Raw genomic sequence first — 27875 nt, forward strand, 5'->3', positions numbered from 1 at the left:
CCTTGAAATGCAAAGATGGGTCTTGGGCTGTGGACTGCGGTGAGTCCCTTCCTGCGACGCTGCGGTGAAGGTGACTCCCCAATGTCTCCGGGGGATTCCGATGGCACCGACTGCGCTGTGGGCGAGCAGAAACCCCGGCGGGTTTCAGGAGCAGAGCCCAGACACCCTCCTGCCGCCGCTTGGGCGGGACGGCGTCCCCAGGACCCTGCGGGAGACGAGGGGAAAGGCGGGCGCGAGGCCAGAATGGGGAGCTTTGGCGCCGGTAGCCCCGGCGCCGGTAGCCCCCTAGCCCGACCTGGCCCGCAACCCGGAAGCAGATGCGAGCCGCGCTGCGTGGCTGGCTTGCGGTTCCGGGTCGGCCCGCGCTGCGGGCAGCGCTGCTGGCCGCGCTCGGTTCACAGTCGCAGCGGCCCGCCCCCGCACTCCAGACCTAGGCAGGCGGTGGGCGCTCGGCCGCTCCCGGGGCCACATGGCTGAGGGGGACGCAGGGAGCGACCAGAGGCAGGTGAGGCCCCGGCGGGGAGCCGACCTTTAGGCTCGGCTCGGCCTCGCCTCACCGTTCCGGGCCTCCTCGGCCGAGGGGCCTCTGTCCGGGGCCGCCCCCGGTCTCGCCCGCACCGCCCGCGCCGGAGGCCGCGCCGTTCGCTCCGCCGCGTCCCATTGCCCCGGCGCTTGATCTCAGCCGATCGCTCTCGGGCCGGCCGCTTACGGGCGTCGGCGCCCTGGGCCTGCCTTGGGCGCTGTCATCGTCAGCCATCAGCACGCGATTGAGCAGCTCCCGGCCGGAGGCAGAAACCCGGGTTCTGCTCCCCGCCCTGTCCCCGCCGGGTCACCTTGGATAGGTCACTTAAGATCCGTTTCTGCTTTCGCAAAACGGGCAATAATAACACAGATCCTGGAATCAGTGAACCTTCCTCCTCTTGGCGTTGAGCTTTCCCCAGCGCGTGGCTCACGTGGGCACTCTTAAAGCTTTTCCGAATGCGCTATGAGGACAAAATGAGACGATACAAAGTTGAATGTATACTTCGCTTCCCATTTTTACCTTTAGGTCCGGTTTTACTCTTCTTTAAGCCGAAACCAAAAGAGTAATTTCTGAAATGTTTCGAGGGTTTGATGACCAAAAACCCCAACAACCGCCCAGCCTCGTGCCCAAATTCAAAACAGAAACAACGAAGGAGATAGCCAGTAGTAATACAGGGCGAATATAATAAGTAACAGTGCCACCAGGGAGTGGGGGCATGGGGTTGCCTGTTAAAAGGAGAAGGTGGAGCAGAGGAGTTATGTTTATCCTTTCACTTGTAAATCTCACTGCAGGATATGGGAGTGCATGTATATTTTGGCTCAGTAGTGGTCAAAAGCACAGTGATGTAGTAGCAAGGCTGGTGCCAGTCATTGCAATCGTGTCTGGTACCCAGAGAGTAGAACATGGTGACCGGCTGCTGAGAACGTTTGGTATCGTTCATTCAGGGATCCTTCATCCAAGCTGGTGATGTTAAATACAAATACCTTATAAAGCAATAAGGAAAACTCAGGTTTTTAGGGTCGGTGCATTCTTTGACTTTTTTCCCCCCCATCAACCTCTTTCAGAATGAGGAAATTGAAGCAATGGCAGCTATATATGGCGAGGAATGGTGTGTCATTGATGACTGTGCCAAAATATTTTGTATTAGAATTAGCGACGATATAGATGACCCCAAATGGACCCTTTGCTTGCAGGTATTTTTGCCCTTCTCTACAGCCATTTTCTAGTTACAGTGTTGACTCTTGTATGATTGACTGCTATTGTATTCCTCTAATGATTATTCTTGTGTGACTTGTTCTGAATAGTCTTTTTGTTGTTGGCTTTTGTTAACGACTGATGATCTAAACGTATGGGTAATTAAATCTCAGATCACTCTCAAGTAATGCTTTCATAGATGGTCTCAATCTTTTCTCTCCCAATTATTTTATTTATTTAAGTGTTCTTAATGTACCATTGGCAGACTTGGGTTTCACTTCCTTTCACTATCCAGTACGTTTAATAGAAGAGAGTCTAAACCTCGGAAGATGACTAACATTTAAGAGGAAGAATAGGTTAGTTATTTAGATGGTTCATAGAGTAGATACTCATTTCTTTGTTAGTTGGGAATCAGTTGTGGTTAGGCTAAATGAAAACATCAGCTATGGCTTTCTATTTTAATGCTTATTCTTTGATGACTGCCTATACTTCCAACATAAAAGATGCCAAATTGAGTTTTTGTCAGTGTTTGTTTTTATAGTAATACTGATTTGAAAAGAAACGTGCATGGTTCTCTATTAAGTGTTTGCTATTTAATGTATTTAATAGTGTCTGGTAGGATTTTTTTTTTTTTAATTTCTTCAGAAAAATATCTGGAACGTGTTATAATGCCGCTCTTTCATTTGGGGTTGGGGTATAATGCCCCTATTTCAGTTTATCTTTTCCTTTTGTCTTTGTCCTCCCCACTTATTTTCTAATTTTCATTGCTTTTATACTTTCTCTGCAAATAATGATCTCCTTCTTAAAAGATTGGCATCATCTTAACAACATATTTAAGGCAGAAGCATAAATATGAGGTGGGACTTCTCTCCTGAAATTTAACAAAACAATGGTTTTGTTTCTTAGTTTGGCAAGTTAGAAATCTGTCCAATGACTGGCTTTATGAATGTTATTTTTGAGCCGTGATGAAGTATAAGCAGATTTGTTTTTAAACTGCTTTGTAGGTGATGCTACCGAATGAATACCCAGGTACAGCGCCACCTATTTATCAACTGAAGTAAGCTATATTTCTACATTTATATTTTTTTATAAAAAGATTATACTTTTCAAAGATTCTCTGTACTGTACATTGTGTTTATATAGACTACCTTATCAAAATGTATATAGAAATTAAAAACACCTTTTGGACTTGATGTAGAGCATTTAAACTTAAAAATTAAATTATGTAAAAACACTTTGAAGTTTGCCACTTAGTATAAAAGAGAATCAGAGGATCCATAGTGGGTAAAATAGCTACAGAATTGTCTTTAGAGACGGGGGGAAATCTTCCTCTCTAGACAACCTAGCAATCTAGAAACCTTGGCCTATAGAGTTGCTCCTAACCTGGTTCTGCTGGCCTCGCCAGTTCTTTGACATGCCTCTGTGTAAGACAGCCTGCCTTCCAGGAATCACCCATGGTGCTTGTGGTGCTTGTCCTGCCCTTGTTGTGGAGGAGCCATCTCAGCAGCCCAAGCGCAGTCTTAATGAGTCATGACGTGTTGATTGCAAGTAACCTTTGATCCAGCTTGCCCGCTTGACCTACTAAGCTGTGTAAACCTGTGCAGACAGAATTGCATTAAGTCTCAATTACTAAAATTTTTACCTTCCAGTCAGATTGTCTTTTGTATGAGTGTTTTAAAACCATAGCGGTAAAATTTGCTATTACTCATGGTTCTGTAATTTTTCATTTTTATTGACAATGAAAGATATTATAGAATGCTTGTAAACATCTGTGCCCTTTTCAGAAAAAGTTGATTATTTCTTTTACAGTCATGTGGCAGCTGACTTATTTGTTAGAGTTGTTTTTGAGACACCAGTTAGAAAAAATTGGGAAGTCCTGATAGTGTGGCAAATACTGCGAATCTGGAAATTTAGATTTTGGAACCTCCTCTGCCACTTAGGTAAACTAGGGCAGATTTATGATATCCTATGAACTCCCCTGTTTTTTAAGCCATATTTTAATTGAATAATAATGGTGTTGGCTTCATCATGGTTTTTGGGGAGGAATAAATGAATTAATGCCAATGAAAGCATTTTGGAACTGTATCGATTTATACAACATAACATAACATTTTGATGAAAATAGAAAAATTTTTAAAGTTAAATAAAACCAGTTTGTGATTAATCAGTATTTTTTCTTTGAGATATAAACACAATCTTTGAATAATCTTCTTTATTTTGTTGTATTTAATCTTAGTGCTCCTTGGCTTCAAGGGCAAGAACGTGCAGATTTATCGAATAGCCTTGAGGAAATATATATGTAAGTGATGGATGATTAAAAAAAATTCTATGAGTGACTCTATTGTGGGCCTTTGTTGGAATCATGATATGTTAGGGCCTTTTCTAAACTTTTTGTTAAGCTGCTTTTCCATTAACAAAAAGAATATACTTGAAAAATCCTTGAAAGATTGGTTGTATAATGTAATTTTATATATACATTTGATACGAATTCTGCTTAGAAACAAAAATACACTATTATTTAGAACTAATAGCTATAAAGACACTTAGCCAGCTTGTGAAAGTAATTCAGAGATACTGCTCTTATTTTGCTATTTTCATAGGCTATGTTGAATGAAACTGGTAACAGCAGAATCCTAAGCATAATTATTCATTAAACTACTATATATTTTTAATGGTAATGTTCTTGTATTAGGCCATAAGACAGAGAGTCTATTGATAAACTGTATTTTTCACTCTTTCATTCATTCAACAAATGCTATATGGCAGGCATTGTACTAGATCCTGCATACGCATAATTAGCAAAAACAGAAATGGTCCCTGTTTTCATTTAGAATTTGCAGGTAGGGGAGATATTACTCATAACATTGTAAAAATGAATGTCACACTGCAGCTGTGATAAGTTCTGTAAAAGAAAGATTTGCAGGTAGGGGAGATATTACTCATAACATTGTAAAAATGAATGTCACACTGCAGCTGTGATAAGTTCTGTAAAAGAAAGATATTAATATACAGTACTAATTGAGTTTGAAAGAAGTCCTGACCTAGTCTAGGAGGTCAGGGATGGCTTGTTTGACTTAAGAGCTGAGTTACGTAAGTGAAGATAACTCCAGTGAAGGGCCACAGCATGTGCGAAGGCTCTCTGTCAATGAGTTTGGCACATGTCAAGATACAACGTAATGGTGGTATTAAGTGGGAAAAGAGAGGGGAGGAGAGAAGGGAACATGGTGGGAAAATGACCTAGTAATAAGGTAGGCAGGGGAAATTATGGAGAGTCCTGTAGGCCATGTTGAGGATTTTTGTCTTTATCCTAAGGCCTTTGGGAAGCAGAGAAGAGTTTTAAGTGGTGTGATGCTATGATAAGATTTTCATTTTGAAAACACCATTCTGTTTCTGGGTGAGAACTGATTGGAAGGGAGCAGGAATAGATGTGGGATATCAGGAGGCTAGTGAAGTAGTCCAGAGAAGATATTTCTGTGATTTGGGTTAATTTTAATGAGATACATTAATTTAGTACAACAAATAATGTTCTGGAACATCAGTTTTACTGTAATCCAGGAACTGGTAAGGGTCGTCTTATATGTTGTAGGTGGCTACCCCATTTGGCACAGTGAGAGAACCCCCTTTGTATCTGTGGGATCTAGACCAGGTTTCTTTTCCTCACAGAATATTTAATTTAAAAATGCTAAGTCTTCATGGAATTGATTCTATTTGTTCCTTCCTAGAGGAAGTGTGGTCTTCCTTGAGTTCCTAGGTTTACACTTGACTCTGGAAGTAACCAAGAACTGGACATATCAATGGGAGAGGCCCCCATTTAGTGATTCCATCATCCTCAGCATATAAATATTACATGTTTTCTCAATGAAATGTTTTCTGATACCTGTCCCTGACCTTACTGGCCACTCCAACTTTTGTGCCCCCAACAAACTTCTTTCTGTAATCTTTTATTTATGCCTATTTACCAATTTATCTCCCCCCTAAAGTAGAATAAGATAAATATACTGCAAATTTGCTCACCAGTGATGTCATAATTATACATCTTACAGTCATTTTTCAGTTCTTATCTTACTTGACCTCTGTAACTTTTGGTGGTGTTGAACACTTTCTCTTCCTGAAAAATCTTCCAACACTTGGCTTCCATCCTGTTAATCATATTCATCAATTAGATTTTTCTCCTATCTATGCACAATGTCATGCACTCTGAAATGGCTTCCCATCTGCCTTTTTTCTGCCCCAAAAGTGCCCCCCTTTATTAAGAGATACCCTCCTATAAGGACACAACTTGCTGTTTTCCCTAAGTAGTTCACTTGAGCTACTAGAGAATTAGGAAGGATCAGAAATAACAAAGGAGTTTGTTCTAAAGATAGGATATGGTTCATGCTGTCTTGTTTATTAAAAACACTTGAAAATAACCCCAGTCCAACAGTAGTATTTTCACACATGTGGTCTAAATAGAAATATACATTCAGTTTTTAAAAGTTTTGTGTGACAACTTTTAATCATATTTTCCCATAAAATCCCAGCAGGGGGCAACAAGTGAAAAACACTATTAGTCATTGAAAATTAAACATTTTAAATGTATGGATATAGTTCTTAATGTTTATAGTTTCATTATGTTCCAAATATTGTAACATTATCAAGATTTTCATATTTATTTGGCATCATTTTGAATGCTAAATTTTATTTTTGCCTAGATAAGAAGATGAACTATGTTTTTTCTTATGTAAGGAGGGACAAAGTCTGAAAACTAAGTCTTTCCAGTAAATATTTTGTGAGTATCTCCTATATGCTCGCACTCTGTTAGGAGTTTGGAATTTAAAAATTAATATAGATTAATTGTGTACCAACACAATATAGTGACAGTTACTGAGAGGTTTGGACCAAGTGCTATTGTTTTTAGAGGTCTCTGGGCATGTGGTGAGGTTGTAAAGGAGGGTTCCATTTTGAAGGTGACCTTTGGGTGTGGTGTTTGGCAGGTGATCAGAGGGGGAGAGATTTTCTGATAGAAGGAACTGCATGAGCAAAGTCATGTAGGTGCGAAGCAACCTGGCATCTTCAGAGTTCAGCAGATAGTTCAACATGCCGGGGATAGAAATTGAGGTAGGTGTAAGAAAAAAGAACCTGTAAGCTGGTAAGGAGTTTGGGCATTATCTTATAGGCTGTAGGCATTTTAGGCAGGGGAGTGATGTAATGCGATTTGTGTGGCAGTGTGGAGGGTGGGCTGTGAAGAGTTTGAAGTGAGGGACACCGTAGGAAAAGCAGTCAGTAGCTAGGAGGGAGATAGTGGAAACCTTTATGAAGGCAACAAGAATGCAAGGGAGAAGAACGGTCAGCTAAAGAAGTACTTAGGCACATAAACTAGGATTTGGGATTGTGTAGACGTAGACTCATTTGCTTATCATACCTTATTTTTGTTTAAACATTTTACATACGGATATTTTGAATATATGAAAATAGTTTAATAAAACAAAAGGTAAATAACAGATTTAAAAATACTTTGAACATTATACTAATTGGTGTTAAGAGAAAATGAAAAGGATTAAATTTTTTTTAAATTTGAATTTATGATAGTCCATTTCAACACTATTTAATTTAAATCCAAGGAAATGATTAATTTCCCACAGCTCTTCACATTCTGATGTATCATGAAGTCTTAGGTTTGGAACTTGGAGAGTGAGGCTTGTCAAAGCAGAAAGTGCACCGGACCAAATTAAACAGGAAAGGAAAACTTTCTTCAAGACTATTGCAACAGGGGAGAGAGGCAGAACCCAGTCTGAACTCAACTTCCTGAAACAAAAGGCAGTATGGTTTTTAAGGGCTGGGATGAGCTGTAGAAAAGGACTGGGGGATGCTGGGGGGAGGTTGATCAGTGAGAGTGTCCAGCACATTAAGTTTCTTCCTGAGTTTGCAAGTGTGTTTCTCTGTGATTAGGCTATCTGTGTTTGCAAATTGTGGCTCATCAGGAGTTAGGCCCCTACCAGCCAACAGAGACTGGGAGATAGGGCACTGTCTTCCTTGATGACTACATTTCAAAAGAATGGCTCCCAGGTCCTTGAGAAAGACACTCCTAGGTTCTAACACTGACAGAACTTCTAAAAAGATGTCCATAATTCCAAAGGAGCAAAGGAAGAGAGGTCAGGACCTAGAGTCAGGAAGCTCAGCCTGTCTGAAGTTTAGTCAAGCTGATGTTAAGGCTGTCTTTGTCAGGCTTCTGGAGTCAGTTTTTGAAATAGTGTGACCTCTTTCTCGTCTGTAAAATGAGGATAAAAGAATAATATCATCGTAAGGATTAAGTGACATAATCCATGTAATGTATTTTAGCACTATATAATAGCAGCTTTCAATTTTGTTGTTCTTGTTAGAAGAATCATCTCATCCAGTTTTGTCATTTTGAAAATGAGATGATGGAAACTCAGATCAAGTGATTTGTCTAAGGTCACACAACTTAGTAGTACATTGTAGTGAATAGCTTTACCCTTAAGTCAACAAATATAAATATTGGAAAATTAAAGATACAAAAGTTAGAGCCACAAGTAAAACAAGAGTCACAAGTAACTTGCCTTCTGTTTGGATCATTCTGAATTGGATAATAGTTACTTAAGTGTATTTAATCGCAGCATATCTCAACTAAAATATCAGTTTTTAATCCAAGTTGATCTTTTATTCAGTTTGAAACAAATTTTGTTCTAGACTTTTTATATTCAGCTACTTTACCATAACTTAATTTCATAAATAAAAGCTTAGCATCTCACCCTATAATGAGTAGTTCTCAGATTTTGTACCAGTTTTTAGGATTCAGCTGACTTCCTCAAGGACCATTGGGTGAGGGGAAGAAGGGCATAGGAGGGAAGACTACAGCTTCTGTCTGTTTCTGTGAGAGATTTCATTACAGCGAAGGCAAAGGTTTGAAAACCACCAAATCCTAGTCTGTAGTTAAAAGATATGAACAATCAACTATACTTGAATCAAAAAGATATGAACAAACTATTGTCATCAGAGAAAACACAAATACAGCAGTAATAACAACAACAATAAAAACACCCAAACCAGCATCAGTGATAAATTTGGGGGTCCAAGGGAACAAATAATTTAATTTTCATTTTCTTTAGGAAACGTTTCACATCCACTAGAAGTTCCTTAAAATGGATTTCAGGAAGTCTAGTTAAATACTAGGGAAGAAGGAAGCATTTAATAATTGATTATGGGCAGAGTGCTGTTGTATATTGTTCTGCAGGAAGCCATGGGCCAGAGGAGAGGAAATTTGGAGTTAAGGTTTAATTTCTTTATTATTAGGAAAAATTACCTATTAATTGTGAAAATTCTTCCAAGGTATTTTCCATCGTCCCCTGCCCCCAATAGTCCCCTAACAACAATAACAACAAATCTGAATGTGAATATATATATATTCACAGAGGGATGATTTTCCTGTCTCAAAGGGTGGTTATGAATGAGGATTAAGTGAAGTAACAAAGCATTTTCTACGTCTTATATAGTAGGTGTTCAATATACACTGGATATTAGTGCTACTACTTTTGGTGATGATGATGTGATGAATTAAATAGAATGAGATTAGGGGATGGAGAGAATTACATATAAAACCATACATTTGTAAGGATAATAACTGTAAACACTGAGACAGGGGACCCCATTTTCTCATTCACTACCATACCCCCAGGGCTGCACGTAGTACTTGGTGTATAGGCAAGGCCCTTAAAGATCTGTTGAGTGAATTAAGATAGGTCCACTTGAAAAGAGACTACTTTTGTAAAGTAAGGCAAGATGCTGTAAATCTGTTTTATAGGTGAGGAAACTGAGACTCAGAGTTCAAGTGTCTTACTTGCCTAAGGACACAGCTGCTTGATAGGAGAGCAAAACACAGTGGGCGACCTGAGCTTTGGAGTAAGTCTACATTCACTTTCTGGCTCTGGACTTCTTACTGCTTATTGTCTTAGACAAGTTAATTGATCTTTCTAGGTCTGCTTTCTCATCTGTACAATGGGGAAATAAAACCTACTCTATTAGACAATTATGAGCATTAAATGTGTTGATACATATAATGTACTTTGGGCTTAGTATATACTCAGTACATTTTACCTTTCTCTGTCTGTATACCTCTCAATCTTTTATTGAGAAGAGAGGATGGGAGTAGGAATTCTTTAAAAGAAACTCAAAGAACATTCTCAGTTTTTTAAAACCTTTCCAACTGACTTCTGCTCTCTCTAAGTAAGACAGGTTGCCAAAGTACACGGAGGATTGTTTTAGTACTCAGGAGTTAAGGGTGAGATGGAGGGTTTGAGGATACAAAATTATTTGAAAACAGTGTTGTTTTCTTCTGTATGCTTGCTTTGAAATTTTCCTTTGGGTGCTGATGAGTGATGATAAAAAGATGATGGTTTCAAGAGCAACTGTTAGAGGAAGGAGGTAAGGTGTTATGAAGTAGTATGATGATTTCTTTAAACACACTTATTAAAACTTATGTAAAATTAGTGTCATCTCCTAAGAGTAGACACTTGGGCCTTTATTTTATTGCTGTTGCCATCATTTAACATAATGCTATGGACATGAACTATGACATGTTCTTTTTCTCAGTGAGCCTTTGAGATGGATTTAATTATCTGAGGCAGCCAGACAGCTATTTGGAACCAAAATGAATCAATTTGGGCAATAGAATACTTTGTCCAAAACAAAATAAGAATATAAAGTTTTCCATTGATTGTCTTTTAACTCTTGTAAATTGGCTTTCTGAGGGAGTTTCTCAAATGCTTTGTATTCTTATTTGTTGAAATAAGTACATAAAAAAAGTGGTTTGAAATTGTTCAAAAAGTTTAGAAAAGCAAGCAATGACTGGGCATCAATACTACAATTATATTCGCTGACAGAAACTAAATCATATTTATATCTATCTTAATTCATCCAGTTCACGTTCAGAAATTTTCTTTCCCCTCTTTGGTTGCAACTCTTCTACCTATTTTAAGTGAGCAATGTTAATTTTAATTTGGGAGCCAGTTGGAATTTTTAATGTTGATGTATTAAATACTCATACACAAATGTTAGTAAATTGCATGTTTTTATAAATTCCTCTTTAAAAGGCATGGCTAGGGAATTCCCTGGTGGTCCAGTGGTTAAGACTCAGCTCTTTCACTGCAAGGGCCTGGGTTCAGTCCCTGGTCGGGGAACTAATATCCCACAAGCTGCACGGCACAGCAACCCTGCTCCAAAAAAAGGCACAGCTAGATTGCATATAATTTCTTAGATTGTAAATATGTCTATATTTTCTTGAATTTGAGAAGGAAATTTTTTTAACATCTTTATTGGAGTATAATTGCTTTACAATGGTGTGTTAGTTTCTGCTTTATAACAAAGTGAATCAGCTATACATATACATATATCCCCATATCCCCTCCCTCTTGAGTCTCCCTCCCACCCTCCCTATCCCACCCCTGTAGGTGGTCACAAAGCACCGAGCTGATCTCCCTGTGCTATGTGGCTGCTTCCCACTAGCTATCTGTTTTACATTTGGTAGTGTATATATGTCCATGCCACTGAGAAGGAAATTTTTAATAACACCTTTTCCCCCTGAATTTTGTTTAGACAGAATATTGGTGAAAGTATTCTTTACCTGTGGGTGGAGAAAATAAGAGATGTCCTAATACAAAAATCTCAGATGACAGAACCAGGTAGGTTTGCTCTTTTAATTTACAGTAATTAAATTTTCATCTAGATATTTTCATTGAAACTTTTAATGAAGATCTGTATGCTGTTTTATGTTATTATATGATAAAATATGTTTCTCTGGAAAGTTCTTTACTCATGTAAATATGGTTATTTCTTTCTATAAGCTTTAGACTGCTTGGTTTCATATTACTATAAACTCTTATAGAAATAGAATTTTACGGTTAAAGAACTTGGGTCAAAAATCTTTGCTTTCTTGGGGCTTCCCTGGTGGCGCCGTGGTTGAGAGTCCACCTGCTGATGCAGGGGACACGGGTTCGTGCCCCGGTCCGGGAAGATCCCGCATGCTGCGGAGCAGCTGGGCCCGTGAGCCATGGCCGCTGAGCCTGCGCATCCAGAGCCTGTGCTCTGCAACAGGAGAGGCCACAACAGTGAGAGGCCTACGTACCCCCAAAAAAAAAAAAAACTTTGCTTTCTTTGACTATTGTTATGGTAATATGAACCATGTAACATTCTTCATGAATTATTGGACTATATAAGTTAGATATTAGCTTCACATGAGTGTAGTGTTTATAGAAAAAGAACTTTGGGAAACACACTGACCAGTATTTAAGATATAAAAATTGACTTTGAAAGTTGATTCTTTAATTGAGATAGAATTCACATACCATGATTATTCACTCTTTAAAATGTATAATTCAGTGGTTTTTAGTTTATTCCAAAGTTATGTAACCATCACCACTATATAATTTCAGGACATTTGAAAATTGAAAATTGATATTTTGCTCTATTATTATAGTTTTATTGAATCATCATATACAACAACATAGAAATTTCTTATGTTTTCTATTTACTTTGCTAGTCTTTGTTCCAGTTACTACAAAAGCCCTTTAGAGAGGAAAATTACTAAGCCTATTTTATTTCCAAATAGAGTTTTATTATTATCACTGATAGAATTATTTTCAATTTGGGGAGAAGGGGGATTAAAAAAAAAACAAAACCCCATAGTCTATTTACTAATTTTTAGAATGTTATTTACATGGAACCAATTATTAAGGATTCCCTTACCAAAATCAGTATAGATTTAAAGTTGATAGAAATATATATTTTTTCAGAGCATTTTACTGTTTCTCTATAGAAGCAAATGTTTTTACTGTTTCCATTAAAATCAAAGAGATAAATGGTCTGAAGATATTCTGATCTTGGGACAATATTTTTTTGAAGTATTTTCCTTGACTTTTTATGATTCATGTTCTGATTTTTGCAGCATTTCAGGGCATCTGAGAAGGGTTTTGAAACCTCAAAACAAAAATTGAGTTTTGCCAATCCACCATTCTAGAGTGTGGGATAATTGCAAAAATGTGGGATGATAAGCAAAAATTTAGGACTCCAAAAAGCTTGGAATCACTGAACTATTAGGAAATTTTTTAAATTATTGATCTTAAAATGGTATTTTCCCTTTTCCACCTATATCTATAATTTAGTTTAGCCACACTAAAAATTTTTGAGTTATTGATTTAGGTTGTATAATTTATAATTTGAAAAAAAATTGTTTAGAGTTTTTTAATTAGAAATTTTCTAGACTTCATATTAAAATGGAAGGTTTAATAATTCTGAAAAATGAATAAGGGTATAAGCTAGTGATCAGGATATCTCATGAGAATTTTCTTCTCCAGGGTACCCACTTGACAAGTAATTTATTTTTATTTTACTATTAATCTTCAGTACATATTTATTCTTTACTATTTCATTTTTTCTACTATAGAAATATAAAATTTTTTTAAAATTTATTTATTTTATTTATTTATTTTTGGCCGCATTGGGTCTTCGTTGCCGTGCATGGGCTTTCTCTAATTGCGGCGAGTGGGGGCTACTCTTTGTTGTGGTGCACAGGCTTCTCGTTGTGGTGGCTTCTCTTGTTGCGGAGCATGGACTCTAGGCATGAGGGCTCAGTAGTTGTGGCTTGCGGGCTCTAGAGCGCAGGCTCAGTAGTTGTGGCGTACAGGCTTAGTTGCTCCACAGCATGTGGGATCTTCCCGGACCAGGGCTCAAACCTGTGTCCCCTGCATTGGCAGGTGGATTTTTTTTTTTTTTTTTTTTGCGGTACACAGGCCTCTCACTGTTGCAGCCTCTCCCGTTGCGGAGCACAGGCCCCGGACACGCAGGCCCAGCGGACATGGCTCACGGGCCTAGCCGCTCCGCGGCATGTGGGATCCTCCGGGACCGGGGCACGAACCTGTGTCCCCTGCATCAGCAGGCGGTCTCTCAACCACTGAGCCACCAGGGAAGCCCTGGCAGGTGGATTTTTAACCACTGCGCCAGCAAGAAAACCCGAGAAATGTTAAATCTTGAAGTAATTGTATACTATTTATACTTTTAAAAAATTCTGAACTAATTTTAGACTTACAGAAAAGTTGCAAAAAGAGTAGAAATAGCTCTGTTATATCTCTCACCCTGCTTTCCCTAGTAACATCTTAGATAAGCATATTATAATTATAAAAAACAGAAAGCAAACATTGGTATAATATTAACTAAACTAAAGAGCTTATTCAGATTTCACTAAGTTTTCCACTAATGTTCTTTCTGCTGTTCTAGAATTCTGTCTAGGATTCTTTAGTTGTTATTTCTCCTTACTCCCTTTTAGTCTGTAAATAGCTCCCCAGTCTTTCCTTCACTTTTTTTGACCTTTCATGACCTGACACTATTTTGTGGAATGTCCCTCAATTTGAATTTGTCCATTGTTTTCTCATGATTGGAGTAAGATTAGGCATTTTGGCAAGAATATCACAGAAATGATATTGTATCCTTCACAGTGTATTATATCAAGGAGCTAATGATATCAATATGCTTTATTAATGGTGATATTTACCTTGATCCTTGGTTAAGGTGGTATCTGCCAAATGTTTCCACTGTAAAGTTACGGTATTAATCAAGCATTCTCCAGAGAAAGAGGCCAATAAGGGGTGAGTGTGTGTGTGTGTGTGTGTGTGTGTGGTTGTGGTTGTGGGTGTGTGTGTGGGTGTGTGTGTGTATTATAAAGAGAGAGGAGGAGGGAAGGAATGGTTGGGTGGGGGGAGAAGGAGGGAGGGAGGTGGGGAGAGAGAGAGATTGATTGATTTTAAGGAATTGGCTCATGAGATTATGGATGCTAGCAAGTCCAAACTTTGCAAGGTAGGCTGACAGCCTGGAGACCTAGGGAAGGAATGATACTGCAACTCAAGTCTGAAGGCTGTATGTTGGCAGAATTCCCTCCTCCTCTGGGGAGGTCAGAGGAGGAGGGAATTTCTTTTAAGATCTTAACTGGAGTCTCACTTGCATTATGGAGGGCAATCTGCTTTACCCAAAGTCAACTGATTTGAATGTGAATCCCATCCAAGAAATACCTTTACAGAAACATCTAGAATAGTGTTTGACCAAATATCTGTGTACCATGGCCTAGCCAGGTTGACATATAAAATTACCAGTTACTGTCTTTCCCTTTGTAGTTGATAAGTATCTTGGGGGAGATACTTTGAGGCTATGCTAATACCCTATTCCTCCTTAAACTTTAACCTACTGATTTTAGTGTCCATTAGTGTATCTTATTTGTAAACAATATGGTGTTGTAACAATATGGTGACTTTCATTTCCTTCTTGCTATGATTAATTGGAATTCTGAGAACAAGATGTCTCTTTTCCACATTTATTTATTTGCTTACTTATATTAGTATGAACTCATATTATTTTATTTCGTGAGTTAAAATTCCATACTGTCATTATTTTGTTGCTCAAATTGTACCAGGTTTGGCCTTAGGAGAGCTCTCAGGTAGGCTCCTATGTTCTTTTTATAAGCTTCCTTTGTTTTTTGAACATTTCTTTACTCTGGAATCACAAGATATTCCAGGATCATCTTGTATTTTCCTTGTCCCAACCCTGGAGTCAACCACTTCTTGTAGGAGCCCTGGTTCCTTCTGTTGAAGACTGGTGTCTAGAGACCAAGACTAATGGTTTTTTAAGTGTAATTTCTTACTGTCTTATGATCACTCATCATGTCTCATATCCACATAGGCCCAGACGTAAAGAAGAAAACTGAAGAGGAAGATATTGAATGTGAAGATGATCTCATTTTAGCATGTCAACCAGAAAATCCAGTTAAAGCATTGGATTTTGATGTCAGTGAAAATCGAACAGGTATAATGTTATTAGTTTATTTTGAGGAAAGCGGGATGGTAGCATTATGAATGGAATTTCTATACCATTTGGAATGGTATAGAAATTTAGTAAACTCACATTTTAGGAAATTCTTATTAGTTTGTAGAGAATTGGGTTATTTTTTTTCTGTCTCCTGGCCATTTTGGTGTTTGCTAGGTCTATCAGAATGGTGAGGAAAAAAATAGAAATTTACTTTTTTCTTTTTTTTTGCTATTTATCTGGAGTTTTGAATTAGTGGTGAGAGAAATTGAAACTAAGAAAAGCTGTGTTAATATTTTCAGTTCACATCCTGCTTTATATTTTTACTTTGAAATCCTTAGCTGTCTACTGATAGCTCAGAGTTAAATTTTAGTCTTTGCTCACAAATATAAATACAATAATTGAAGGTACAACCACTGAATTAAAGCTAGTGAAATGCCTTTAGGATTTTAGTTTTTGCTTAAGCAAATTTGTTCCATGATAAAGTAGTATTCAGCTTATGGATAGGTTGATGTGATAAATCAGCTCTATATTTCTATCAGAAAGTATGTTCCATTTTAGTATTTTAAAATTTTGAATGATATAGTCAGTTTCCTCAAGTCTCTTACAAAAACAAGATAGACCAGAGGGAATGTTCATTCTCTTTGAAGGTAGGGAGTTCCCTATGCCATTATACAGTAGCTTTTAAACAGTAAATGAAAATTTAAAGTTCTTGCATAGTGTCTCAGTATTAGTGGAAGGGGACAAAGAAGCTGTGAATGAGTGGGGAAGAACACCCAGTATACCTGCTCCTGTTTCACTCTAAGTAGTTCCCATTTTATTCATACACATATTTGCAGATTTGGCATAGGATGTCTTTTGGGATAGAAGATCCACTATTAAAAGAAAAAGAGTGAAAATCGTAGTCATAATAAATCGCATCCAGTTCCTATTGACCTTAGTAGTGTACTAGTGCAGTGGTCACAGTCTGTTCAAGAAGAGAACACTACTGGGGGAAGGAAGAACATCCTGCGTAAACCTGGCTTCTCGCCATGTCCTGCCACAAACCAGTGCAGTGATTTTTGGCAAGTTATTTAAAGTGCTCCAGAAATATTTTTACACATGTTACTTGAAGTGTTTCATCACTTATAAAGCAAACTGACTTGGTAAGATTCAACAGATCAGTGAATAGAAATAGAAAAAAATTAAATTCTTTTTTTCTGAATAACTTTTCATCCTAAATGAGGCAGGTGCAGCAGCTAGGATGGTCGGTAAGTTTCTCATCTAAGTTAAGGGTAAAATTAATGGTTTCCAGAATAACTGTAAATCACAGTACTCGATGGAATACCAATTTGGTGTACTATTGATACATTTACTTCAATCCTATGAAGTAGGAACAGTTTTATTAGCAGAAGACATTATATTACAGCTATACAAAATAAAGTCATAGATTTCCCAACCCAGAGGTCCATCAGCAGTAAAATGAATAAATACTCCATATTAGCAGCTGTCAATCTTTTTGGTCTCAGGACCTCTTTGTACTCTTAAAAATTAGATGTTATATCAACTTATACAACTGAAACAACTCCAGGATTTGAGTCCCAACCTACCATTACCACTGGGTGACCTTAGCAGGTGAAAATCATTTATAAGTCAAGTAGTTTTATCTTAATGTACAATATATTAGGAAACTTTTTACTTAAAATTATAATTTAATTTTAATAGACAACAAGTATTTGTTATTTGAGTTGATTTGCCATATAATTTACATCTCTCTCCCAACTCCCCCCACTATACCATTGCCAATTTTTCAGTATTTGAATGTAAGAATTTTAAAAATAAAAGTAATATAATTCTTTAAATTTATAGAAATAGAAGAATTACCTCCGATTGATCATGGCATTCCTATCACAGACCGAAGAAGTACTTTTCAGGCACACTTGGCTCCAGTAGTTTGTCCCAAACAGGTAAACTTACTGTGTCCAGTTCACTTTGATGTTGTTTTACCAAAGTAATTCAAGCAAATGGTTTTGCAATAATATCTTTGTTTATACTATTACATTTAATTTTCATGCAAGATAAAAATTATTTGCTAATTTTCTACCTCCAAATTATTGGGAATCATGGAATATTTGTTTCTGTTTATCACTGCTTTCAAAATTGTAGCCAGACTCTGATTAGGGCTTAACTCTCCAATGGATTTTCAAAGAAGAAAAACCCATTGTGGTGGTGTAGGAAATTATGATGCTTAATATCAATAGCTTGTTGAGAAATTATTTGTCTTATCATGTGGGAGTTCTGTAAAACCTAGCCTGTTCTATTGTTGCCCAAGTAAGGGGACAGTGGACAGAGTGGTTGAGCCCAGTCTTCCCAACCTGAATTCCTTTTCCTTTCTGCTTCCTGATTTTAGGTGGCCTGATATCCACCAAAGGATATTATATGGGAAAGTCTTCAGTCAAAAATAGTATTCCTAGGTCTTTGTCTTTCTCAGTCTCTTTTCAGCAGAATCATTTTCTTCTTCCTTGCTGCTATAATCTAGCCTAAACTTTATTAATGTAAGAGACAATTTCAGTACACCTATAAAGTTAAATTAACCAGAAAAGTCTAACTAGCTTAGCATAGGTTTTAAGCATTGGTCTCTTCCCTTTGGTCTCTCCAAATTCTTCTAAAGCCCTGAACTATAGGAATACAGTTTTTTGCACCAGGCTGCCTTTTCACTCTCTTTTAGTCTCTGGAAGAGGAAGTTTTTCCTTCATTGATTTGTGGTCAAAATAACAGATTTTGGTGCAAGCTTCTGGGCTTTTCTCTGAGGAACCCTATTTTGCCCTTGGCCATTGCTCATAATCTTGTTGCCAGGGTCCTCCTTAGACATTCCATTCTGAATCTCTCCATACTGGATCCTTTTTCCATTTCTGATTATAGTCACTTAGACTTACAGGATCATAATTTGTGAGAGCTGAAATAAATCTGAGACGTCAGTGTCTACTTTATTAATCAGGAATCTGGGAGTCTGAGAAGCACAAGATTGCACAATTTCTGATCCAAATTGGTCTCTGTATCTCCAGCTTGGTCTTCCTTACCTCCAGTATTTCTTCTGTGCCCCTTGCCAACTACCTTTCTAAAAGATCTGACCACGTGTCACTCCTCCCCCACATACCCAGTAATCTTTGCTGATTTCCATTGGCTACAAGGAAAAAATCCAAACACATTATACAAGGCCCTTTGTGATAAGACCCTACTTTAATCATTCTGATACATCTTCTATCATCTCATTCATACTCTGAGGTAGAGCTACATAAAACTATTGGTCACTTCCTGAATCTTTCTCTTTTATGTCCCTGCTAAGGTTGACAGATAAAATACAAAATAGCTAGCTAAAATTGGAATTTCAGATAAACATTATTGCATAGGCCATACTTTAAAAATTTGTGGTTTATCTGAAGTTCCAATTTAACTAAGCATCATTTATTTCTGCTTACTAAATCTGGTATGTTTGTACATGCTATTTCCTCTAAGTGGAATGGCTTCTTCTTGCCCCACCCCACTCTTCCATTTTGATGCAGAACTGTCACTTATCTTTCAAGACCTGGCTCTTGTTACCTCCTCTATGAACCTTATTTGACTCCCAGAGAGAGTTTTGGTTTTATAACATTTAGAACATACCATTATTCTGTACCTGTCACTTTGGTGAGTTTTCAGAGCTCATTTCTAGAAATTCTTATATTTTCGTTTAAATTTCTCTATACAGTATGGGGAAAATTTCTTATGTACAAGTACCTTGGACATGGTTACTGCTCAGATATTTGTTGATAACTGGTGGTCAAAAATACCAGGTCTATCATTTTTGTACCAATTAGAGAACCAGTTTTTGCCCCTAAAATGAGGAGAAAACTTTGGAAATGGCTTTTTCAGAATGTAGTTGAGTCTTTAAATAACTCTTGTTAATTTCACTACAATAGTATATCAATATGCTTTAAGGGGTTTTTTTAGCATTTATTTACAGAGCAAATAAAAAGTATACATTAGTGTATTTACATTACTGCTGTTTTTAAGGTGAAAATGGTTCTTGCCAAATTGTATGAGAATAAGAAAATTGCTAGTGCCACCCACAACATCTATGCATACCGGTAAGTGATCATCACAATTTTAGGAATGTGCTTTGTAAAAAATGGGGGAAGGGACTTCCCTGGTGGCGCAGTGGTTAAGACTCTGCGCTCCCAATGCAGGGGGCCTGGGTTCAATCCCTGCTCAGGGAACTAGATCCCACATGCATGCCTCAACTGGGAGTTCACATGCCACAACTAACGAGCCAGCGAGCCGCAACTAAGGAACCTGCCTACCACAAGTAAAACCCAGTGCAACCAAATAAATAAATATTAAAAAAAAAAAATGGGGAAAACTGATGCATGATTTAAAAAAGCAACAACTATTATGTGTTTTTTCCCCACTGTAAAAGTAATAATCATGTGTGGAATATTTGGAAATGGCAGAAAAAAAATCAGAGGAAAAGTTAACCATTTTCTGCCATTAAGTGTAACTGATATTGTGAAATATTTTCTTTTTTATTCTTTTCAATGCTTTATTCTAGTATCAAAATTTTTCCTTAGTGTAACAAATGCATTTTTCCATGTTGTTATAATTGCTTTATAAACATTATTTTAATGGCTGTATAATATTTGTTTGAGGCTCCATACCACAATTTATTTAACCATTTCCTTTTTGTTTTAGTTTTTCATTTTTTCTAAGTATTATAAAGAATAGTCCCGTGAACATCTTTGTGTACTTTTTGCATTATTTCATCAGGATAGCTTCTGGTTGTTTCATATTGTTTTTTGAAATGAAACAGAAGTATAATCAAAAAGGAAAAAGGAATAGATTCCTAGAAGTAGAATTATCAAAAAGTATGAACATTTTTGAAACTCTTGATACATACTGCCAAATTTTTTCTAACGTTTTTCTTTTAAACCAATTTATGCAGTGAATTAAGACTGCTTCTTTCACTACATGTCTTTTAGTTTTGAGTACGAAGGTTTCATAGAAATCTGCTGATTTGTTAGTAAAGAGATGAAGGGTATATTTTTTAAATATGCAGATTAGTACAGACTTACAGAACATAGTTTAGGACTAAAATAAATCAGAATATAGACATAGGAATTTGGTGCAAATTTAAAATGTGATTCAGACTATTTGTAAAATCTAGGCTATCTAAAACTCAAAAATCTCAAAAATATTTATCACTTTGGATAGGTGAGTTTTTAATATTACTAAGTCACATCCCTTTAAGTGCCCAATCTTACCAAAAAAACTATTTATTATTAGAGTATCACTACACAGAATTTTGGTTTTTCCTTAGTGAGTTAGGGTCATCAGTATAAAAATGAGGGATTAGACTGTGCTTGGTCTCAGTGATTAGAATGTGCTGTAAAAGTATTGATAGGTACTATTCATTCGTCCCACGTGTTTGTTGAGGGCCTACTCTGTGTCATGTGCTTTACATAAGTTAAATCTAATTATTTCAGCAACTGTGCCACTGTCAAAAGGTTAACTTTTTCAAGATCACATAGTCGTTAAGTGGTAGAGCTGAATTTGAGAATCTAATTTCATTTATCTCTATCTTATTCCTACATGGCCACGTTGGCTGCACCTTCAACAGTTGCTGGACATGATATTGATCTTAAGTTATCAAAAAGTTAAATAATGTGCCGGATACTCTATTTCAGGCCCCAGATTTTTGTTTTTTTAAGTACTTGAGTATTTTTGCTTATTAATGGGTGATCAGCTGTCACTTCTTACAGATGTCAGCATGACTGCATGTAGCAGCCCCTCCAACTCACCCCCTTATATAATTGATGCTTGGGAATGAAGGAGCTTAGCTTGTCAGAATTGTATGTCAGATAACAATAAAAAGGCATAAAGTGGAAGCTTGAAGGACTCCACTGGGAGTTAAAGAAATAACCTTTATTTGGTACATGGACTTTGTGTTGTGTATTTTGAATGCTTAGGGTCCTTTTAAGGTTACTTCCTGGTTCTGGGGCTGTGTTCCTGCTTTGGAGTTATGGGGCACTCTTCAGGCTACTCGTACACACAGCTATCGGATGCTGCATCATTATCTTCCTGGCATGTGAGGAAAGGGTTAGTGAAAATGTCCATGGTATTTCCTTTTTTTTTTAAACCTAACAGTACTGATTTATATAGTCAGATTTCTTCATTTGTTCTATAAAGTCAACCCCGGAATCCTTTTTGCCTTAAATTTGCCATATAAAATTTTGTTTAATAGTACTAACTTTCTTTTCTTCAAATGAGGCCAACTCTAAATAATAGTAGAGCTTGGTCATAGTAGGTGGGCAGTAAATATATACTGAGTGAATGAATGAGTAGATGGGAAGATGAATGAATGAATAGGATTGCTATAATAAAATTAATATAATTGACTTAGGTGTATAGATAAGGTAATATTTGGCTTTTTATCACCATAACTGGAAAGATATCTTTGCTATATTTGCCTAGTCCTAGATAGTACCATTTGTAAGGGCCTAAAAAATGCACTAGATGGCATACCTTAACTGGCACTGTTTTCTTTTTATAACTCACACTTATTTGCCAAGCTTATTCATCTGCAATGTAGCCCGTGCTAACTTTCTGGATAATTTAAATGGGTAAAAGTACCATGATTTATCTCTGATATTGATAACTATCCAGGGGGAAATTACAGAGAAAAATAAATCTTATAATTCTTAGAATGGGGAAGATAGATAAATGCTTGGCAGCTAGAATAAGATGTTAGGAAAGTATAAAATATTAACTTAATGTTGGTTTTATCACCTCCATCTTCTTTATATACTTTTTTTCTCTTTCACTGGAGTTTAGGCTCTTTGATGACAGGAGTACACCACTTATTTCTTTTATACCATTTCATAGCGCCTATTATGTGCCTATAATGCTTATATACAGTTTATTCTCAGTAAACGTTTTTTAGTGACTATTCTCTATAATCTCAGCTTCAAGATTAAATGAAGTGGAGGAAGTGTCAGATGTGTAAATTCACCTTCCCATAATTGTAGCATTTCTGATTTAAAGGAGGTACCCTTGATTCCTAGCTTTCCAAAATATAAAAAGTGAAGCATACTGGATAGGAAATCGTCAGTGAAAATATAGCTAATTTATAGTTCAAGAAAGATTTTTTTAAAACAAGTAATGCTGATTTTGGAAATAAATTGATGGCAACAAATATGAAGGAGTAACTTTTATTATTGAATACAATATTTCAAGGTTTTAAAGTGTAACACTGTCACGTGTATTTCTAGAATATATTGTGAGGATAAACAGACCTTCTTACAGGACTGTGAGGATGACGGGGAAACAGCAGCTGGGGGGCGTCTTCTCCACCTCATGGAGGTAAGTGTGAGTTAAACCCTGTTAATCCTGTTCTGTGAACCATAAAATTTCTCAACAAAATTCATTCCTAAATTCCATTTAGGAATAAGTAAATCAGTTAGCCTATATAACATGAGATAATTTGGTTTTATTAGTAGTTAGTTTTTGAACATCGATAGAGAGATAATTTTAACCACTGGATGTGGGGCAGAAAGCAAGAGGTTAATAACGAGTGCTGTGCTTTCAAGCTCTTTCAGTCGTAGACAACAGAAGATTATATTCAGGTCTGGAAAAACTTATCCTTTTTGTTTCATGACAATTTCCTCTCCTCTATTTTCTCTGTTCTGTCTTTGCAGAACTCCTGTTAGTTGGATATTGGACTTCTGGGTAGATCCAGAATGTTTCTTTTTTTATTAAGTTGTCCATCTCATTGCCTTATTATGTTCTAAGACATTTTCTTGACCATCTTCCAAAATTTCTATCAAATTAAAATTTTTTTTAGCAACCATGTATTTAATTTTCAAGAGTTCTTTCTTGTTCTCTGTTTTTCCCTTTTCGTAGTGTGCTGTTCTGCTTTTATGGATACAATATCTTCTAAAATTTTTCTGAGTATACTAATTAGAGTTTCTTTTTTTAGATGTTTTCTTCCTTAAATTTTTCCTAGTCCATTTTAGTTTGTTTATCTTGTCCTTTCTCTTTCATGCTGCTGGATTTTCTTCATCTGTCTGGTGATCATTGATTGTTCATTAATTTTAAGAATGGATTGTTTTTTCCCTAAGGTAGTTGCTATAGTTTCTTCTGCTATTGTATGTGGAGGTTTGTTTTCTAACCAGGCCCTTTCCTTGATAGGAACTCTGTGGGGGTCAGGCCTGTAGACTGGTGGGCTTCACGTTAAGGGCAGCATTTGACAAATGTCAAACTGAGGAAGACCTTACTGGTAGGCACTAGTGATTACTCATGCAGCCCCAGTTCTCTCTAGCTGTTTTGTTCAGAAGCAGGTTTTGTGTTGCTGTTTGACCTAGGGGTAAAAAACTGCCTAAGCTAAGCTATTCTGGTTGAAGTCACCAAGAACTGGAACCCCACTGCATGATCTCCCCTTCACTCTGCCTGGTGGTCCCCAAGTTTGCAATTCAAGGACACTGTGGAGCACAGTGTTTGTTTTCCAAATTCCCTTCTCATTCTAACATTCTGTCCCCTGAATTGTTACAAATCGCACTCTGCTTGCTCATGGTTCTGCCATTAAAGTCGGGGAAATTTTATGTGCAATTTTATGTATGGGTTTTTTCATTTTTCTTTAAAACTCACATCTGTACCTGTCTATATTTGTATGTAATTATGCTTCTGAAAATAACAGATTTTGAATGTGAGAAATGTCATGGTGGTGGTATCACGCTGGTATGGAGGGATTTTGCTAGGACCAGATCGCTTCAAACATATCAACAACTGTGCCAGAAACATTCTAGTGGAGAAGAACTACACAAGTTCACCAGTAAGTGGTTACTGATATTATATCTAGAGAGTTTCTCACCACTGCCTGTGAAATTTAAAAAGAAAAAGGAAAACGAAAATTAAGAGTGAAGCAGAACGAGTGAGGTGCATTAGAAAAACCTTTGGACTAGGAAACTGGAAGCTTAGGTTTTAGTCAGAACAGTGTGATTGACCAGTTGTGTGACCTTGGGAGGATCACTTCATCTCTTCAAACCTTAATTTTGTAGATTCATGGAGTTTTATAAAAACCTTAAAGACCAGTTAGTTTCCACTCCCTAAAATTGAGACCCATAGAAGTTATAGCTAATGCTACAGTGAACTGGATAGTCTATAAAATTCTAACATTCTCTGTTAGTGTCATAGTGTATCCCCTTTCCCCTGGCATGCCTTTAGATGCCTTCTTCCTTTATACTTCGAGGTTTTTTGTCTCGTATTTCAGATATGTTCATATCTCTTTTATTTAAACTTTGGAAAATTAACAATGGATTAAATAGTATTGAGAGGAACTCCCTGGCTGTCCAGTGGTTAGGACTTTGCACTTCCACCGCAGGAGGCATGGGTTCAATCCCTGGTGAGGGAAGTAATATCCCACAGGCCGCACGGTGTGGCCAAAAAAAAAAAAAAAAAAAAATACACGCACACAAAAAAATAATTAAAAAAATAAACGTATAAATAATGTTGAAATTACTCAAACATAAATCTGTTAGATAACAGAGATAAATGAGCATTTTCTTTGATTATCCTTGATTGTTTCAGAAATATTAAAATAGACTATAAATGAAAGAGCCCTGTAAAACAGAAAGATGGTACATATGGAAGTAATTGTACTTTCACTATTATACATATTCTATATGACTAGATTTAAAAGTCCTAAGCTAGTACCTTCATATAAATGTAGGAAGATACTACATTGATTTATGTCTTTTTCAGGAGGAATCATCTAAGACTTTGGGAAAGAACAAAAAAGTAAGAAAAGACAAGAAGAGGAGTGAACATTAATACCTGAAACTGTATGAAAGGTTAATTTGCCTATAATCATATACAGATCCCACAGTCATCAAGGAATATGTTGTGCAGAGAGAGAATCCTGGACTGTTCAAGTCAGCCATCTCATTGGGGACACCAATATTATCTTTTCTTCTTTGGCTGTATCATCTGCCAAAAATAGAGAACTTGTGATATTTTCATGAGTGTTTCAGGCTGATTCAGAAGGATTAATTTGAACTTAATCACCACTTCATATAATTTTAGGAAGGTAACAGTTGCCCAGGGCAGTACCTGAATTAACTGTGCATTTCATTACATGTCAAGTGCCTTTGTTAGGTGGGGAAGAAGTGTCTCTAGAGGAATATAAATACCTGATTTCTTGTCATTGGGATTCTCATTTTGTTAAATGAATATCACCTTTTACTGCTTTTTACTGCTCCGTATGGCTTATTGAAATAGGGGCTCATTGAAGATTGATCTTAGAGAGTTTCTTCTTGTGATTTTAGTTCATAAGTATGTCACCTTTCATTTTATAGTGCTCATGGAGTGATGGATTAAGTGAAAATCCAGGAGTATCCATCTGCAGTTATGTGCTGAAGTGATAATTCATCTAACAGATTCATTAGCATAAGCGCTATGCCTCCGTTTCTGTTGCAAATTGGTGATTGTGAAATTTCAAAAAGTGATTTTCTAGTCTCTACTTTTTTTGTTTAATTCTTGTACTGTTAAGCAATAAATATGGTGTGCCTGTAGTCTCCTCCCACCGCCGAAATGTGTTGGTGTAATATTCTGGTTTCTTTTAACAACCTGGAAGTACTTTCTCGTGATCTTCATTGAGAAATTAGAACTATGCCAGAAGCTGTGCTATGGTTAACGGAACATTTATGGAATGGGGTAGAGGTGGCAGAACACCACTGGTGTAAGGTGAGAGTGTGTTGTGTAGTTCTGTAAATGTGATGCACATTTCCCATCCACACTCCTCCAGCTATCTTTCTCAACTCCATGACTTTGTGGAGAGAAGGAGCAAATCTTTGATTGGAAAAACAGAGAAAATCCCTCTTTTTTTCCATCTTCCTTTCATCAGTGCTTTATAAAATTCCTTCTTTCATCTGCAAGTTGTGCAGTTTACCTCTAGGCATCTAGACAATAAATTTATCCATGAGATATAAGTCATTAACTGTTCCCTTTTAGATAATGATTGCAAACAATTATTAAAAATTATTAATTGGTCACAGATTTACTTGAGATTCCCTTCCAAAGAGAGGGAACAGAAATAAGGAAGCAATTTGGGATGGTGCTGGAACATGGAAGACATCAGAGAAGAGTGGACACAGATTTTTTTCTATTCTCTGATGTTTGACCTTTAAGAGATCTAACATCCTAACTTGGTATTTTTAATAAGAATCTAGTAAACAGCTTTACACTAGGATGGATTTTGAGAAGTAAAATCTGTATTGGTTGTAAGTGTGTTTAATTGTTGTAACCTATATTTATTTAAAACACTTAACTCAGAGTCCATGAAAAAATTAAGTATGTTTTATGTATTAACTGTTAAAATAATTAAAGACCTTAAAGACCATTAATTAACATTAAAATAACTTCACAATTTTGGCATGTCAAAACCTGTGAAAGAAGATATAAAACAGTAAGAATTGCTGCTACAGAAAAATGAATGTGAGTTAATTTTTCTGCAACACTAAATTTGAATTCCCTTTTAGCTGTTTTATCCAACATTTATTTAGGTCTTTATAGAAAACGTTTTTATCTCTGATCCCATTTTCCCTTATTAAAAAAATATTTTTGCTTCTTTCTTTTATTAACCACATTTTCCAGACTAAAAAACCCTAATATCCTTTGCCCGAAGTCAGATAGTAAAAAGGAGAGACCCAAAAGTCTCCAATTCTGGAACGTGAGTTATTTTACACTCTTCATTATGGACCCCTAACTAGTTATAGGATCTTTTAGTCTATTTAAAATTTGTCTATTTAAAATTTTGTCTATTTAAAATTTTTGTCTATTTAAAATTTTGTCTATTTAAAATTTTGTCTATTTAAAATCTTACAAAGTAGCAAGTAATGGGAATAGCAGTATGATTTGGAGGTATATATCATGAAATATATGGGAATAGCAGTATTATTTGGAGGTATATATCATGAAACATTTGATAGATACCTATTTGAAGAGACATTATATCAAACTAATCACAACCAAGAAAGAATAGCATGAAGCAGATACTGTTTGAAGGCAGGTAAAATTTATTGCAGAAATTGTATAGTCACCTGTAATTCCACTGTCTAGAGATAACTATCATTAACATTTGGTATGTACGTCCTTCTATTTTTTTGCCTATGCATGATTTTGTATATATGGCTATTTTTCTTTCCATAAAAATGGTACTAAACTGTATATACTGTTTTCTATTCGGCATATTTCATATAGAAGTATATTGTTAACATTTTCCCATGTCAATAAATATTCTTCTATGGCTTAA

The 27875-nt window shown here is 36.7% G+C and overlaps 1 protein-coding gene across 8 annotated transcripts; it reads left to right on the top strand.

Moving 5' to 3' along the window:
• Positions 1–344: 344 nt before the first annotated feature.
• On the top strand, positions 345–27875 carry IMPACT (impact RWD domain protein). Of its 8 annotated transcripts, XM_033837638.2 has the most exons (13): positions 345–505; positions 1588–1716; positions 2722–2774; positions 3954–4016; positions 11306–11391; positions 15434–15556; positions 17405–17502; positions 19589–19662; positions 21538–21667; positions 22874–22930; positions 23759–23846; positions 24264–24398; positions 25328–27875. In XM_033837638.2, exons 1-13 carry the CDS (start codon positions 470–472, stop codon positions 25339–25341), a joined length of 1086 nt encoding a protein of 361 aa, XP_033693529.2. In that variant the 5' UTR covers positions 345–469; the 3' UTR covers positions 25342–27875. The 8 variants fall into 8 exon arrangements, 6 of the variants coding, with proteins under 6 accessions (XP_033693529.2, XP_073646716.1, XP_019786044.1 ...); XM_073790613.1 differs by lacking the exon at positions 23759–23846 and having other exon boundaries at positions 348–505; XM_073790614.1 differs by lacking the exon at positions 21538–21667 and having other exon boundaries at positions 348–505; positions 22840–22930.

The sequence above is a fragment of the Tursiops truncatus genome, chromosome 13 (assembly GCF_011762595.2).
Source record: "Tursiops truncatus isolate mTurTru1 chromosome 13, mTurTru1.mat.Y, whole genome shotgun sequence".
In the NCBI taxonomy this organism is placed as follows: Eukaryota; Metazoa; Chordata; class Mammalia; order Artiodactyla; family Delphinidae; genus Tursiops; species Tursiops truncatus.

Bases quoted from the DNA above. Each gene is read 5' to 3' on its own strand.
- IMPACT (XM_033837638.2), top strand. From the start codon at position 470: ATGGCTGAGGGGGACGCAGGGAGCGACCAGAGGCAG. The intron at 15,557-17,404 runs GTATAATGTTAT...TTAAATTTATAG, and splicing joins TGTCAGTGAAAATCGAACAG to AAATAGAAGAATTACCTCCG. The intron at 17,503-19,588 runs GTAAACTTACTG...GCTGTTTTTAAG, and splicing joins CAGTAGTTTGTCCCAAACAG to GTGAAAATGGTTCTTGCCAA.